Source organism: Periplaneta americana, chromosome 12 (genome assembly GCF_040183065.1).
Source record: "Periplaneta americana isolate PAMFEO1 chromosome 12, P.americana_PAMFEO1_priV1, whole genome shotgun sequence".
Classification (NCBI taxonomy): domain Eukaryota; kingdom Metazoa; phylum Arthropoda; class Insecta; order Blattodea; family Blattidae; genus Periplaneta; species Periplaneta americana.
Window position 1 is genome coordinate 124,920,754 of NC_091128.1, and position 17,653 is coordinate 124,938,406.

The following is a 17,653-nucleotide window of genomic DNA, read 5'->3' on the forward strand; positions in this document are numbered from 1 at the left end:
TTTCTATGGTTATTTTACGACGCTGTATCAACATCTAGGTTATTTAGCGTCTGAATGATATGAAGGTGATAATGCCGGTGAAATGAGTCCGGGGTCCAGCACCGAAAGTTACCCAGCATTTGCTCCCATTGGATTGAGGTAAAACCCCGGAAAAAACCTCAACCAGGTAACTTGCCCCGACTGGGATTCGAACCCGGGCCACCTGGTTTCGCAGCCAGACGCGCTGACCGTTACTCCACAGATGTGGACTTCACCATTAGATCTCGCGAAATCGTATCCGTACCGTAAATGTAGCTTTGTAGCGGAAGTGTCTTTCCACTGAGCCACAAGTTTAGAGAGAGAGAACTGGAGAAGGAAATGGAGAGAAACAAAGGAGAAGGGAAGAAAGATAGAGGAAGGAAGAAGAAGAAAAAAATGAAAAGAAAAATGAAAGATAAAGGAACAGGCCTATAAAAGTAAATAAAAGAAATCTAAAAGCGTAAAGTACTGCATTTTAAGTTTGGAGTGAATATGTAGATTATAAAGAATGTTTAGCAGCGTTCGGAGCCGTCAGACTCCGTTCCGTGTTTGCGCTACATCTCACGTTGCAACCGGGAAGATGGAGTCAACGTCGCCGCTAATAACAGCGCTCAATGTAACTTTTGTTACTGAGAGCACAAATTGATATTTTAAACTTATAATAACGAACAGTAGAACAAGTGGACAAATTCTTGGGATTTACTACAGTATATAGTAAGTACAATAAGTACAGTAGTAACATGAGCTGCTGCTAGGAAGTCAAAAGTAGGATAGCAATGGCAATGGAAGCTTACACTAGAAAGACGAAGTGATCATTTTGACCCCTTTTCCATATTTATGAGTACATTACTCCTATGCTACATGTCATATCCAATTGTGGCTCTATGACATTTCTTAATTTTATCAAGATTTTTAAGAATTTGGAAATAGAATCCTCTCTTATTTATTTGTTAATCTGTATTTATATACAGTAATCAGTTTTATGTAAAATGAAGTCATGGAAATTGATATATATATATATATATATATATATATATATATATATATATATATATATATATATGAACCAAAAATCTGAATTGAACGGAATACTGAAGAAGATACAAGAAAACTACTACTATTACTACTGAAAACTGAATGTTTTTGTGAACGTCGGTACTTACTTCCAGAAATACTGTGACCCAAAGTACGTTGAAGACACAAAAGAAAGCGATGCTCTCAGTTGATAGGACTAGCTGCAAGAAACCGAGGACCATTGGGACTAGAAGAGCTGTCGTGTAGTAGCCCAGGAAGGTGAAGTACAATGCTACGGCCTCTCCGAAATACAACCGGATCTCCTCTGCATAAGCACAAGAAGAATGTGTTAGGATAGCATCACTGGTATCCATTCAGTGCTTAACTGGCAAAATATTTTAGAAACCCAATAGAGGTTCAATAAGTCTTATTACTGAAGCCTGTATTGCTTGACGGGGGAAATTGATAGGTTGTTAGACTGTCTTATTTTCTTCAGTTCGGAATTTTCAGGTGACATACTAGAATTGAAGGTAAAATTGAAATGAAAGGAAAGAAAAAAAACGAAGTGGAAGTAAAGAAGAAAGTACAGAAGTAGGAATAAAGGAAATGAGGAAGGTAGATCGTCAAACTCACTTCTATCAATTTAAAATGGTTTATGTTTTTTAATTACATTGCTGCTGTAAATACAGTCGTTTAGAGCAAAATTTCACTCTTACATAAATTACACACAATTATGTCGCCACTTACACAGAAATACTGTCTTCCGAATTCCTATACCCGCTTCTGTACTTTCGCACTTGTTTTAGGCATCTTTATTTAAATTAGTAGTACAGAATATCATAAACATTGCTAAACTAAAGTTGTATACCTACTGTACTTGTTTAGGAGTAAGGAATCTGTTGTAGCGCAAACTCTGTAGTGCGCGTTGTTGTGATAGCACAGTCTAAAGGCATGTGCCGTATTGGGTACCCCGTGCACACTCACACTCATTACAATGTTGTGGGACTAAGAATATGGGATTTAGTGATGAGATTAATGGTTTTTCACTCGATCGATTTTACTGATATAACTTTCTTCTATCTTTAAGAAGTAAGTAGCGATGATCAACATTAAGATCTTCATGAACTTGTGTGTTTCGTGTATTCCAGTCGTAAATATGTATTATACGCAGAATTATATTTTGCGTTGTTTGTAATGGCTTAAGAGTCGTCCGTGGGTCATAGTACTGGACAGGAAAAGCGTAAGAATTGAAAGAATTAATTGTTTGTTGAGGTTTGTCTTCTGCTTTAAACTGTGCAAAGTAATGAATAAATCTGAATTGTATGTGCAGCTCCCTTGGTAGCCGTAGATTTGATGTGGTGTGTCCATAGCATGCGTTTGTCAAGGATGCCTCCAAGGTACTTCACCTGATCAACATATCGCTGGTATTTAGATAAAAGGATTTAACCCTCATTTTTTAAATGTGACTTTTTTTTGCTGAAATTAGTGTAATTAATTAAAATTTAATTACAAAACGTGAAGATATGTTTTCTGGCAATTATGTTTATATTCTTTCATATAAAGTAATCAATAATAATGTGCTAAAATTTAATTAGGGCCTATAGCTGTTTCTGAAAAAAAAATCTTTTGTGGGATAAGCCCTTTTACCTGAACACCTCGATTACGATGATTGTCAAAATAGCGTAATTGATGTACTTGGTAAAGATTATTAGTTCGCATTTTTCAGTATTCATTTGAATTCTCCAACACAGGAATAATCGTTCAAGAAAACTGATTTGTCTTTGAATGGAAAATATTGTTTCATAGGGATAAAATGCGCAAGTGAAACCTACTAGTGTTGTTTTTTTTCAACTTCTATAAGCGCCATCTCTGGACAATTACGAGTATTACTGACGGTATGGAAGGACTCTTGAATAAAAAATTAGTTTCGAGCAGATTATAACCTGAGAATCGCTTAATTACGCACACGCGTAGAATTGTCAGCTGTGGCACAATTAAGAGACTGAAACAACTAGAAAATTAGACTTAATTTGTTAATTGAATGAAGTAAACATTTTAATATAGGTACTGGGGAGGATTGGAAAGTAACGCACAACAATTTCTTTACGGTATACTATTTTGGTTAGGACGTTCAAAGTTGGCAAATAGTTAGTTTGAATCTTGCACTACAGACAGGAATGACTCGGACTCTGGAATGATTCGATTAGGTGTCACCCTGGCGGAACGAACGGTAACTACTGAGTAAATATGGAACGTGTGCTAGCATCGTCTACTTGTGAAGAGTAGCGAGGTGTAGTCCGTTTTTTCTGAGCAAAACAAAAAAAGGTCCGAGTGAAATCCACAGGGAAATGTTCGAGGTATATGTTGCTGATTGTCTGGACCGTAGCAACATCTCCAGATGGTGCAGGTTCTTCGAAGAGGGCCGAGTAAATCTTACCGACGAAGCACGTTCCGGCCGACTAGCGAACGCTGCACCCAATGTCAGAGACATTGAGGCGGCAGTCACCCACCCTACAGTCCAGACCTCGTACCATCTGAGTTTCATCTCATCGGGCCAATAAAAAAATTCCTAGGAAGCCAACGCTTTGGTTCGGATGAAGAAGTGAAATCCGTCGTTCGCAAGTGCTTATACGCCCAGAAAACTGAATTTAACGAAGTGTTCTGAATCTGGTATCACGATGGCAGAAATGGGTCCAGAAACTTGGTTCCTATGTCAAAAGTTAGGTAAAATCTGTAGCTTTCTTGTAAATTATTTCCTTTTGCTAACCTATTAAATATGTTGCCGCAAAAAAATAGTTGTGCGTTACTTTTCTATCCTCCCTCGTAATTTCAAAAATCTCAAAAGACCAGTTGCTGAAATATATCCTATGGTGCCACTGATCCAGACAACATTTACAAGAAATTATCTTTGTTTATAGAGAGTAACAGGCGAATAAATAAACTACGCAATCGTTTACATAAGAATGAAGAAAGGTTTCGCAGTACTTCCAATCATCTCGCATACTTTCGTTGTACTGATTGTACGAGTAAGAGGGATGTTACTTAATAAAACCACGTAATTTCCATTTTAGTTTTACGAAGCAAACAATTAACTTATCTTTGTGGTTTCAAACGGAAGACGTTAATGATTATGTGTTGTAATTGTTTTGTACAAGTAGATTGGAAGAAGGTTTGTGTATTTGTAGGGAATTTCAAGAATTCTCAGAAACACAGATTATTTGCTACACGGAAGTAATGCATTGGCGTCTCCTTCACTAAGAAAGAACCGCACAAACATTTAATTAAATGAGCCACATCATCATATTTTGTTGTTCATGCACGCTAGTTAGTAGAAAACTAGTTCTTGTCCTTGTGAGGCCACGAAAAAATAAGCGTGCACGAAGATTTTACATACTTTCTCATTACAATGCAGTTCCCTTGTCATGTAGAGGATATTATCTTTTGTAGTTTATCATCGTGAGTTATTATTCAAGAGACAAGCATAATAAATTCACAGTGCACCCGAATAAGATGGACTTTTGTTTAGTGGATTGCAAACAAAAGACATTACTTATAATCCGAAAAAGCAAAAGCCGCCAAGGTGACTCACTGATAGAGCGCTGGTCTTCTAACCCGGGAGACCCGGGTTTAAATCCCTGTTCACTCTGAATTTATAACTTACGTTGGGCAAGCCAATGGTCCAAGCAACACAGGGGTTTTCTCCGGGCACTCCGGTTCCCTGTGACATCCTAATTATTGTCCACTATCATCATCACCATCATCATCGTTATATGGTCTCTGACGAAGTAGTAGTAGTAGTAGTAGTAGTAGTAGTAGTAGTAGTAGTAGTAATAGTAGTAGTAGTAGTTGTTGTTGGTCCAATGCCTGAGCACTTGACAATGAATCATTCGCCATCTTGTGAATAACAACAAGTTAGGGCCTGTTATTGCATAGAAATATTAATAATATCTAATAATAATCCGAAAAATGAGGCATTAGGTTTCATTTATACATTATATCTAATTAATTTTACGTAAAGTTAATGTATACTTCGCGGCAAAAAATTAATGAACCCGACTCTTGGTCGTAAGAAGTACGAAGTTCTATCGCGCAGTTCACACATGTGAACGAGCTGCAGTTGAAAGCATTGCTGTGATGTTTATTTTTTGAAAGACGTCCGTCTAAACTAAACTCAAGCTTTCGAGGTGTCTGTGGTAAAGGTGTAACATGTCTACTTTGCGTACATTGATTATGAGTTCGCCTCCTGGTAGAGTATTTTTGTTAATTTCAATTTTTAATTGATTTATTTTAAGTGTAATATTACATTTCTTAATAATCTTCGTTATGTCTTTCTTGTAAAAATATGTTGTTGTTGTTTTCTAATGCCAAGCGTTTGACAATAAAGTCATTTGACCTCTTGCACTCCAATATTTTTCAAAGATATTATAATGACCAGCCACTGAAGCACTGATTTTGAGGTGTTCCGAATCCATTTCTTGGTTTGAGTTGCACAATGGGCAGTTAGGGGACTAATATATTCCAATTCTATGCACGTGTTTAGCCAAACAATCATGGCCTGTTGTCAATCTAAATGCAGCTACAGACGATTTTCGTGGTAAATCGGGAATTAACTGTGGATTTTGATGCAGAGAGTTCCATTTTTTCCCTTGGGATTGTGTTATCAAATTTTGTTTGTTGAAGTCTAAGTATGTAGATTTAATAAATCTTTTCACAGAGTAATACGTAGATTTAGTAACAGGTCTGTAAGTAGCAGTGCTGCCCTTCTTTGCTAAAGCATCCGCATTCTCGTTTCCTAGGATTCCACAATGGGATGGTATCCATTGGAATACAATTCTTTTATTGAGTGATATTAATTGAGAGAGCATTTTAGTTATTTCTGCTGTTTGAGATGAAGGTGTGTGTTTAGAGACGATTGATAGAATAGCTGCTTTGGAGTCTGACAATATAACTGCATTCCTAAATTTATTGATGTGGCATAGAAGATTCCTGAGACATTCACTTATTGCAATGATTTCACCATCAAAACTTGTTGTTCCATATCCAAGAGATCTATAAAGTGAGAAGATACAGCACGTAACACCTGCACCGGCACCTTGTTTTCTGGAGATCAAGGATCGGTCGGTGTATAAATGAAGCCAGTTTTGTGGAGGGTACCTAATATTAATTTTCTCTAAAGACAATTGTTTCAGTATTTCAGTGTTTACTTCTGGTTTCAGTATTTCTTCTGTTAAATTTAGATTATATTCTATATTTAATAGAGTTAAAGGGTTTGGTTTAATTTGTAAGTTTTTTTTTTAATTTGGGATATTGATTTTCTGTTTTAATTCTTGAACAACGGATATGAAACTTTTTTGAGTTTTCAATATACAGAGAGGACTGTATGAATGCCAATTGTTTCCTGGTAATCTAATAAGTTTTTCATATTGAATCAGTGCTTTATTGTAAAAATATTATTGGCCGTCACCTGTGGGCAATTAATAGGCGAGTCCTGGCCTATAAACATAAATATTATTTGTTTCACTTACTATAAAGTGGAAACACACCGAATATAAGTAAACAAATATATAAACACAAAAGGCTTATGGTAGAGACTAGTATTAAATTCACAAACCACCTGCGTCAACAACTGCTCTCATTCTGCGCGGTATGAAATCCACAAGATTATGGAACAGGATAAACAGACTGTTTTATTTACAGACATAGAAGAGAATTTACAAAATGTCAATCTGGTGGTTCTTTCGACACTTAAAATGAAAACAGGAGAACGTGTGGCAATCTTACAAACAATGGCTGTAAGTTAAAGTCTCATACAGCGTTGAAGTAACAACTGAAGCCATAAAATTTTTCAGACACAGATTGTACAGTTTTATTGCCAAAGTTTATGTTCAACGCAAGACATTAATAAATTTATTTCAATTTTAACAACATCCTACATACAGGTAGTGCAGTAATATTCTTCACAGATTTTCAAACTGTGGAACATAAATTCTTAGAGAAGGTGCATCATTAGGTTAACGACTGGATCAGCGGTTAAAAGTAGAATTTAAAGAAAATACGGAGTTCAGTAAGGTTTCTTGATGTCCTTTTGTTTCTCTTGTAATCATAATATCTGAATTAACTTATATAATCATAATCGTCACCACTGGTACAAAACGAATGCACCTCGATATGATAAAAAGAAGGCCACGTCCAAGAATGTAAAATGATGTAGAACAAAATTATATTCAATCTGATGAATCCGCCAGTGAAAGGAAAATCTTCTAACCCACAGATGTCCAATTGTAACTCATACGAGGCAATCCCTGGCGTAAGCAACCCGCAGCGCATATTCTTTAAGGTCTTTTTTTTCTATTTTATATGGAAAGTTATTGACCTTAGCAGACAAGCTTAACGTGCAATATCTTCTGGTGCTATAGGCATTTGGACAACCATGTTCTAACCTATATCATCTCAAAAGAAAAGTCATCAAATTTTCAGGAATTATTTCTAATTTCCTTGTGTTTAATGAGTATAGTGATCTTATATCTTATAGTGGACTCTGTTTATCCAAAAGTATAGAGAATTACATTTATTTTCTGTGGTATGAGGTGTCTTTCTGGCAGAAGCGATTATTCTCGATAATAATAATAATAATAATAATAATAATAATAATAATAATAATAATAATATGGACGGGAATAATGAGTAGATTTAAGCGGAGGAACAAAGGAGAAAACTTTGGGATACGCGTTGCAAGGTTTGTGGTCTCATTAATAACAGCTAATCAACTTAATTCCTCTTGTTTCTTATATGTTGAAGAGTTATATTTTTTATAATGGAAGGTAAGAAATGTAGTTTTCCTCGTAGATAAAAATAGTATAAAGGCTGTTCCAGTCCGTTCAATCGAGGTTGCAACTCTATTTACAATGTCGAAGATAGCGTTGTTAGATTTCAAGAGCAAAGACCCAACACTTGTTATTTCAGAATTATAAGTACTGTATACAAGAAATAATAAGCGAAAGAAACTCTTCTATTAAGACGGGCAGTAATGTGACATTCTGTTCACAAGACAAGCAATATATAGAGGTTAAAGTGAGTGACTTTTATGAACAGCAGTGCTGTCAGGAAGATGGCTGAGTATGCTATCCTTGTAAAGCCTTGGTTTTTCTGAACCGACGCATGCGACGTGCGAGGCCCACCTCGCACAAATCCGGACTACACGAGAGATAGTGAGTGGTTTCTATAAAGCCTTGGTTTTTCTGAACCGACGCATGCGACGTGCGAGGCCCACCTCGCACAAATCCGGACTACACGAGAGATAGTGAGTGGTTTCTATAAAGCCTTGGTTTTTTTGAACCGACGCATGCGACGTCGAGGTGCGAGGCCCGCCTCGCACAAATCCGAACTACATGAGAGATAGTGAGTGGTTTCTATAAGTGCGAGATGCGAGGTCTGCGCACCTCGCAACTATAGAAACCACTCACTATCTCACGTGTAGTCCGTATTTGTGCGAGTCTTGAACAATCTTCCCTTTACATGCGAGTTTCGTCCTTCGTCACTGCGGGGTTAATATTAGCAGAGTTAAATTCTGAAGCGATAAACAATTTTCTTGGAGTTCTTTAATTTAAAGTTAAGGTTTTATTTACCGATTTACAATGAATGATGTTACTTAAAATGCTAGCAAAGGTATAGAATGTGTTCTATCGGTTGCGTTTATCCCTTCAAGGCCGGGAATGAAGATAAAGCTGAAGGAACAGATACGTCGAATAGTAAGGAAGCACTGACAATAAGAAGAAAACAGAGACTGTGAAGCAAAGATGTAACAGTAAAGAAAAACCAACCTACAATTTAAGAAAATCTTGTGCAAGTGGAGCAAAAGTGGCAAAGGATATTGAAAAGAAAAAATGAAAAAAGTGAGAGGATCATAATGTTACAAAGGTTGTGAAGTATAGTGTAAAGGTACAAAAAGTTGAAATAATGAAGTGATGTAAGAAGCTAGGAGTGGGAAGTAACCATGATACATGCCAGTAAGGTCTAAGAAGTAGGAAAGAAAGGTGGAAACGGTTGGAATAGTTGGTGTAGTGAAAATTGAGTCTGGAATTAATAGTAAACGTAGTGTGATGGATAGGGAATTAGATTTAGATTTAAATTGGTTTTGAGCGATAAATAGTGTAGGACGAGTAAGTACGAAATAGACGAAGTCACAAGAGAAAAAGAAAGGACATGGAAGGACACAGTGTAGAATGGAAAGTGTAACAATATAGTGTAAAGGTAGTAAATTAATTAGTGAATTGATGTAAATAGCAGAGTGAACGAGGAATTAACCATGTTACATGTTAGTATGGACTAAGAATTAGGAAAATAAGGAATATAGCATCAGGTGGACTAGATAATAAGAAAAATATTTTTTATGCCTTATGAGTATAACAAGTGAGAGAAAGAAACGGTAATGAAAAGTATGTATAGTGAAAATAAAGTCTGAAATAAACAGTAAACGTAATGGTAGGGATAGGGAAATTAATTTTAGAAAGGTTTTAGAAACGATATGTAATGTCATATAAATAAAGTGCGAATTAGATGAAGTGATAAGTTAAAGAATAGACACGGAAGGACACTGTATTTAATAAAGGAAAATAAGTGCATGAGTCGTCCACTAAGTTTAAAATTGATGTTTCGCGGCCAGACGCGCTGGCCGTTACTCCACAGGTGTGGACTATCATATCATATATCATATCATACCATATCATATCATATCATATCATATCATATCATATCATATCATATCATATCATATCATATCATATCATATCATATCATATCATATCATATCATATCATATCATATCATATCATATATCATATCATCATATATCATATCATATCTTATCATATATCATACATCATACCATACCATACCATACCATATATCATATCATATCATATCATATCATATCATATCATATCATATCATATCATATCATATCATATCATATCATATCATATCATATCATATCATATCATATCATATCATATCATATATCATATCATATATCATATATCATATATCATACATCACACATCATATATCATACATCATACCATATATCATATCATATCATATCATATCATATATCTCGCATGTTTGACATCTGTAAACTGAAAATAGTAAAAATTTTAACGCAGCATTCTTCGTTCGTACAAAATACATTGAAAGAAACGTAGCCATATGAATTTCACACTTTTATAGGTCTTGTTTATTTCAGTAGTCATACAAAACCTGCGGCAAATTGATAGTAGTGTGGTAATGAGTGGTAAATATGGATGTGAATTGGAAAGGAACGGTTACTGTTATCTACTGCGATTGAATCGACACAGCAGCAGAGAATGGATGGCCTTGGACCAAAATCAAGCATTTCGCGACTGGGAGTAATGTGTAATTGTTGGAAATAAAATTACATTAGTGGCGATTTTTCTATTATATTATAAAATGAACGAACAAGAACATTCAAATTATAAAATTTTTATTTTTAATTAAGTCTATTTTTAACTTTTATTTGTAAGCTTACCGAAGGGTTGTTTGCTGAATAAAGACCAGTACCACTTCTTTCCGAGTTTGTCGAGAGCTTCCAAATCGTGCAGGGGATACATTCTCTCTAGGAGTCCCCAATGAAGACAAACTTGAACTGTAATTAAAATACAGCAAACACTGAAATTTAAACCCAGCTTATATTTCAATAGTATTTACAATATTGAATTTTAAGTATTACTCTTCATAAATTTAATTTATTACCAGCAGCAGTATATGTTTTCATATACATGTTTATGTATACATTTTTGTTATAAATACACTCAATTATTTATTTGATTATTCACTTCCTCATGTTTTCTTATTCACGAATTCAATAACTATCTTCTTGTTTACTTATTCAATTGATTGGTAATCAGTTTCCTCAATCCAAAATCCTTTCTTCCCAACATTTCGATTTCTCAACATAGCCTGAGTTCCAACACTCATTTTCCCAATCCTCTTTTCCCAATCCATTTCTCCTAATTTTTATTTCCTCATTCCATTTCTCCCAATCCTCATTTCCTGCTCCATGTCTACCAATCCTCATTTCCCTCTCCAGTTTTCCCAAAAATCTTTTCCCACCCTATTTCTCCCAATCCTCGTTTCCCACTTCATTCTTCCCAATCCTCATTTCCCACTTCATGTCTACCGATCCTCATTTCCCACTCCATTCCTCCCAATCCTCATTTCCCACTCCATTTTTTCCAATCCTCATTTCCGACTCTATTTCTCCCAGTCCTCATTTCCCACTCCATTTCTATCAATCCCACTTCCCACGCCTATTCTCCCAATCATCTTTTTCCACTCCATTTCTCCCAATCCTTTTTTTTCCAATATATCTTTCCCAAACCTCTTTACCCAGAAAACATTCTTACAATGACAACCTACATGACCCTCTGTTGTTTGTAAGAAACAGTGTTTTGTTGCATTATTGTTTACTTTTGGATTATTTCAATTAAATCAATGTTGTTAAAATTTTTTCGGATATCTCTATTGCCCAGATTTTCCATGTCTTGCTTTCATTAACTGGCCGTAATATTTTTCGCAGTATTTTTTTTAATGTAAATATTAAACGACAGTTTTTAAACTCAAATAATGTTCAATAATTTTTTTTTCAATAAAAATGCAGTTAGTCCATTACAAATACGACAGCAACAGAACTCACAAACAGCGTAGTAAAGTGAAATGCATTTCCAGTCGTCATTTTAGTGAATTACAAAAACTTAAAACATTAATCGGATCAATTCAGGATATTTCTATCAGTAACGATAAGAAAGGCTTCATTATTTAATAACAGAGAGTTAGTCGTTCTTGTAATAGATTCCCTATTCCCGACTTTACGTATTAATTACTGTGTTAGAGAGCGGGCTTATCATTTCCTGAACTTAGTTCGATCCTCAGTCTTATATGGTTCTTATGTTGGACAAAATTGGAGGATGACAGATTTTGACTTGATTATTATCTCGACAAATTTTATTCGAGCAACATTTTCATTAAAATTATTACCTAATAACTACCTCCCTTCTATAGTAAGTGGTACTAGTGCAACAGAATATGAAATAAAACAGAGAACAGTTTTTTGAAAATAAAGCACATTATGAAAACCTTTCATTATTGAAAAGCAGATTATTATCTGAACAAATCAAGATGAACATACATCAATCAGAAGACCAGTAATAACCTATAGTTGTGGAACAATTTATAAAACAAAAATGAATGATTTTTAAAGGAGAATAAAAAACAGGGTTTCCAAAGCAACGCATTGTTGCAATTAAAATTGAATGAGGAGATTTTGGACAAAATACTCAGACACGACAAACCTTGTATTTAGGAAGGAATCTTTTTGTCGAATTAAAATATTTTGGAGATTATTTTTGTATGATTTATAATGTCATCGAGAACATAATAGGTATATAAAGAGAACTTTTGGATTGGCCAAGCCAGATTCCGGATCTTAATCTTACTGAACATCTCCGGGATAAATTACGCAGTAGAGGTGAGAAGCTAGAGGTACAACTGCTTCGTACAAAGCCCACGACCATGACCAATAATAATAACGTGGGAAAGGATTATGCAAGACCCGTGAAGGAGATTGAGGTGTGAAAACCCGCTGATACACAAGGATAGTTAAATCTGATGACCTCAATGCATCTTTCTGAGGAGCTCGAGAGTATCTCTGGGTTGGAAATTCATTATTAAAACTCGTTTTATGCCTTCATTTCTTCTGTTCCTCCTCAGAGGTTGTGTGTACAATGATATTATAGATATCAGTGCAGGAAGATTTCAACTCACATTATTCTTAGGTGAAATAAAATATACTAATTTGAGGTTAGATTCGCTATAAATAAAAAATTTCAAGTTTTTAAAATGTAGGTAGGTACTTAATGCTCTTGATTTAACAATCGAGCTATTTTCTCTCTTGCTTCTCAGTATTTAGATGTAAGACTTATTTTGTTGAAGTGCTTCACAGAGTGTTAAAATGATTCCTATCTATTTATTCTTCTTGAAAACACAATACAACATTTTTGAGTAGACAAGTGTTTACCTAGATAATTATGACCTGTAATGTGTCTGAATATAGTCACGGCAGGTTTAGGTGGTAGGTCAGGAATTAAATCAGGTTTTTCTAGTAAATTTTTCCAACGGGAATTTTCTGTAGTATTTAATATTTGGAAATTATAATTATTTTTAATGACTTGTTGTATTGAATAATATGAAAAATCATAATATTTTTGTTAACTCTATAGCATCTATTAGTGCTTAGTAACAGATGGAGTTACTTGTCAACGATGTGACACTGAAACTTGTGTTCAGGTTACTGCCCAGCGACAGTCCTGTTGTATTTTATATTTTTGATGATTGGCTAATTAATATTAACCCGGCACACTCACATTCATACAAATTTCCAGACTCTAGATACCAAGGCAATTTTATTCTTCAAGAAAAATTCACCGAGAGCAGAAACCGGGAATCGAACCCGGAACCTCCATTTCTGGAAGTCAGCATGTTGACCAACAGAACATAGGGGCAATCTAGTTTTGTTTTTGTTCAATTTTAGTGTCTTTCTTTGATAGAATTCGGCTCTCTCATTGCCGCTTATAACATAATGTACAGGAATCCACTGAAGAACCATGATTTTATTTAAACTTTAGATTTGTTTAATCATTGATTGGACTTCTTTTATTTTTTCCACTTTTTTGTTGATTTATTATAATATTGATTATATTGTGGTTCTAGAGTCACTAAATATGACTATATTCTTGCAATGATGAATCCAAAGAAATACATTTTGAAGGGATATATAAACAGCTTCAGCTTCTCCATAAACATTTGTGGTATTTTCCCTCAAATTCATATAGAAAGAAAAGAATTCACAAGTATCACCTGCTCCGGTTACTTCGTCGGGATCCATGAGAGAGCTACCTGTGTATATATTACAGTCTATGTCCAATACTTAATGGATATGTTGTATGTAGAGGTTCCAATGTTAGAAATTTTGCTTCTTGAGGAAAAACATCTTTCTTGTTAAAGATTTTATTTGAGTATAGATTGTATTGTATATCTACATGATCAATCGGGTTATTAATAGGTAGAAAATTCTCCTTTTGTTTAGCTATTCCTAGAGATTAATTTTAAAAATGTTTGAACATTCCTTTTGTTCCAGTCATATTGACCATCATACACCTTTAGTTGAAGTTTTTTTCTCTCCCTATCGCTTGCTTGTAGGTGATAGAAATTTGACCTTATTTCTTCCCTTTATCCCTTTCGAACTTCACTAAGATTTTGAGAATGTTTCTATGTGAGTCTGAACTGTCTAAAGCCTGGAATTTCTGAAGTCTAGAGTGTCTAAAGTATAGAGCATCTAAAATCTAGTGTATCTAAAGTGAAGCGCATCTATAATTATTAGAGTATATTCTAGAGTCTAGACTTTCTAATGGTAGTTCTCTTAACTCTTGTTATTCGCACCTGTCTCATAGACGTAGACCACTTAGTTTGTCAGAGACTATCCAGAGCGCATCACAGGCGGTGGGCAAAATTATACTTGAAAGAGATGATAATTATGGGGAATTATTGGGATTTAACAGGGAAACCGTAATATCCGGAGAAAACCACTGAACTGCTTGCCCGACACATGTTATAAATTCAGGGTAGAGAGGGATCTGAACGCGGACCTCCTGGCTTATAAACCCAGCGTCCTATCAATGCTCCAGCGTTATTATTATTATTATTATTATTATTATTATTATTATTATTATTACTGAAATGGAGAGTGATACTGGAATGGTGGAGGAAAACGGGCGAATCCTGAGAAACCTTCAGGAACCTTGGCTTTGTCCACCACAAATACGACTCAGCATTCACCGAGATTCTAACCCGGGTCCGAAATCATCGTAAGCCAGCGCTCTGTCATCCCATCTTGAGCATAGGAAACAGATATGCGGAATTGGGCTAATAATGTAAGGTTCCCATTCGTCCCGTTTTTCCCGGGACAGTCCCTTTTCTGATCATATGTCCCGGTGTCCTGACTTTTTTTTCAAATATCCCGCTTTTGAATAGCCTTCCTAAAAAATGGATTACGAAAGTTATTCTCTTTTCAATAAGTAGCGCTTCCGGTGACTAAATCAAAGAACATTATTTCTATTGCAATGTTGGTGATACTTATAATTGTTTTTTTTTAAGGTGGGACAAGACAGGAGCGTTGCGATCGGAATAACAACTGAATGTCACATAGCGTGATAGGCCTGTTGCTATGGTAACAACGGTTGAGTTGACAAACTTACCGTTCCCACGTGGAGAGTGCTTAATAGCCCTCTCGGCGACATTTATTGTGCACACAATGTTAGCATTGGTACGTTTCGTCTTTGATTCTCTGTCGATTTCTGTATTGTTTTCTTACCTTCGGGTCAATTGTCAATTAATGTTTTAACGTCAGTCATCTTAACATCTTGCTATACTTGTTTTTTTGAAAGATGGGACATGACAGTTAAGCGGCCGAGCTTGGAACTACAGTGCCATGTTGCCAATATGGACTACCATGCTGCCAGCTGATGGAAGCTAGCAATTGACGTTAAGATGGCTGACGTTAAAACATCCATTGACAATTTACGCGAAGGTAAGAAAACAATATAAAAATCGACAATCAAACACAAAACGTACCAACGCTAACATTGTGTGCACAATAAATGTCGCCAAGAGAGCTGTTAAGCACTCGCCATAGGGAACGGTAAGTTTGGCAACTCAATCGTTGTTACCATAGCAACAGGCCTGCCACGCTATGTGACATTCAGTTGTTTTTCCGATCGCAACGCTCATATCATGTCCCATCTTTCAAAAAAACAAGTTTAGCTTCCATCAGCTGGCAGCGTGGTAGTCCATATTGCCAACATAGCACTGTAATTTCAAGCTCGGCCGCTTAACTGTCATGTCCCATCGGGAAAAACAAGTATAGAGCGATGCTCTTTTCTTCTCTCTCCATGCTTATGTTGGCAGTATTAGTTCCGTTTCCGATTATATTCAGTATCATAGCCGAAAGTTGAGGTTGTATAGTGCATTATAATTTTGTACCATTTTTGATCATGCCGAAACATAAATGCAGTATAAACGATAGCATCAGAAGAGAATTCCCTTTCATCAAAGGTGCGGATGAAAATGTGGAATGTACATTGTGCAATTCTAGATTTTGGACTTCACATGGTGGTCGGTCAGACATAGTCAACCACGTCCATAAATCTGAGAAATACTTGAATGCATCTTATAATATTATCTTCACTCTTGTTTACAGTACCTATCATCAAGTTTTATTTTAATAATAATAATAATAATAATAATAATAATAATAATAATAATAATAATAACTTCAAGGATTGTCGAATGGGCATTAGGATGTAGTCTATTTTTATATTTTGATTAAAATGTGATTGTGACGTATGTGATGGATTTATTAAAAAATTTGCAGTTTTTATTGCGTCCCGTTTTTTTTTTCACAAAATGTCCCAGGTTTTTAAGTACAAAAATTGGAAATGTCCCAGTTTTTTTAAATTACATTATGGGAACCCTATAATAATGACAAGTGTATCCAATGTTTAGAAGTAAGTACCTATGGACTGTCCCTCATAGAGGCTGAACTGTGGATACCCCGGCACCTGGTTGTCTTCCGAGAGTGCTCTGATGTTCTCCAGTTCGTGTCTCACGATGTACTGTCTCTCCGCAGTTGTGAGCAAATCGTCCACATGCATCCCATCTTCTAAGAAGTCGTCTAGTTGACTAACGGTGAACTCTCTGATCAGACCACATCTGTCACGCTTCTTTAACTCCAGTTCTTCTGCCACCTCCAGGAACTTGATTTTAGAAGCTGACACATGAAGAGTCAAGCTCTGAAAACAACAATATTCCTTATTGTAAAAGGTAGTATTATATTTCGATTATGAAAAACTACATAAAACTGAAGTTGTAACAAAAAGAAATGAATTCATGTGCTGTAAGTTGAAATTGGAAGAAAGATACTCTAATCGAACGGGTGAAGAACTTCTTACATCTAAGAACAAAAAGTCTATCTGTAGACAAACCATTTTCAGAGAATGAATGATTCTACATTTCTTAAGATTGCAAGACATATAAACCACATTACAGAAGAACTCTACAAGCGATGGCGTGACAATTGACATGCTCAAGTCTCCTCGAGAATGGTTGGCTGGTTGATTTCTAGTGCAAAACACATCATAACAAAGTCACTAGTTTTTCTCAACTGCCTTCGGTTTAAATGATATTCTTTACACAACAATAACTAATACAACAACGAAATAATTACACAGGTGACTATAACCAGCGAAGTTACGAATCTAAACGTTCCCAATCGTCTCATCAGAGGTCTTTTCTATTGTTATCGGTGTACTTTATAAAACAATTCCCGGAAAGCAACAGAACAATTATCTAAACAATTTAAAAGAAGAATAAAAATAACATATTCACAATTTCAATCTTCATTGGTGGTCTAGTGGTTAACAGATAGGTATGCCATGAGACCTAAGGTTCGAGGGTTCATGCCCGGCCGAAAAAGTGTATCCTTAAAATAAAT

General features: G+C 35.5%; 1 protein-coding gene across 5 annotated transcripts in view; it reads right to left on the reverse strand.

The window, feature by feature from the left end:
* The window catches only part of Axs (Abnormal X segregation), a 101,328-nt gene that overhangs the window by 42,236 nt on the left and 41,439 nt on the right, over positions 1–17,653 (reverse strand). For all 5 annotated transcript variants that reach the window (XM_069842053.1, XM_069842050.1, XM_069842052.1 and 2 more), the window contains 3 exons: positions 16,676–16,952; positions 10,577–10,693; positions 1,182–1,357 (listed from right to left, as the gene is read on the reverse strand). In XM_069842053.1, the coding sequence (XP_069698154.1) occupies positions 1,182–1,357; positions 10,577–10,693; positions 16,676–16,952 (570 nt within the window). The remainder of the gene's footprint in view (positions 1–1,181; positions 1,358–10,576; positions 10,694–16,675; positions 16,953–17,653) is intronic.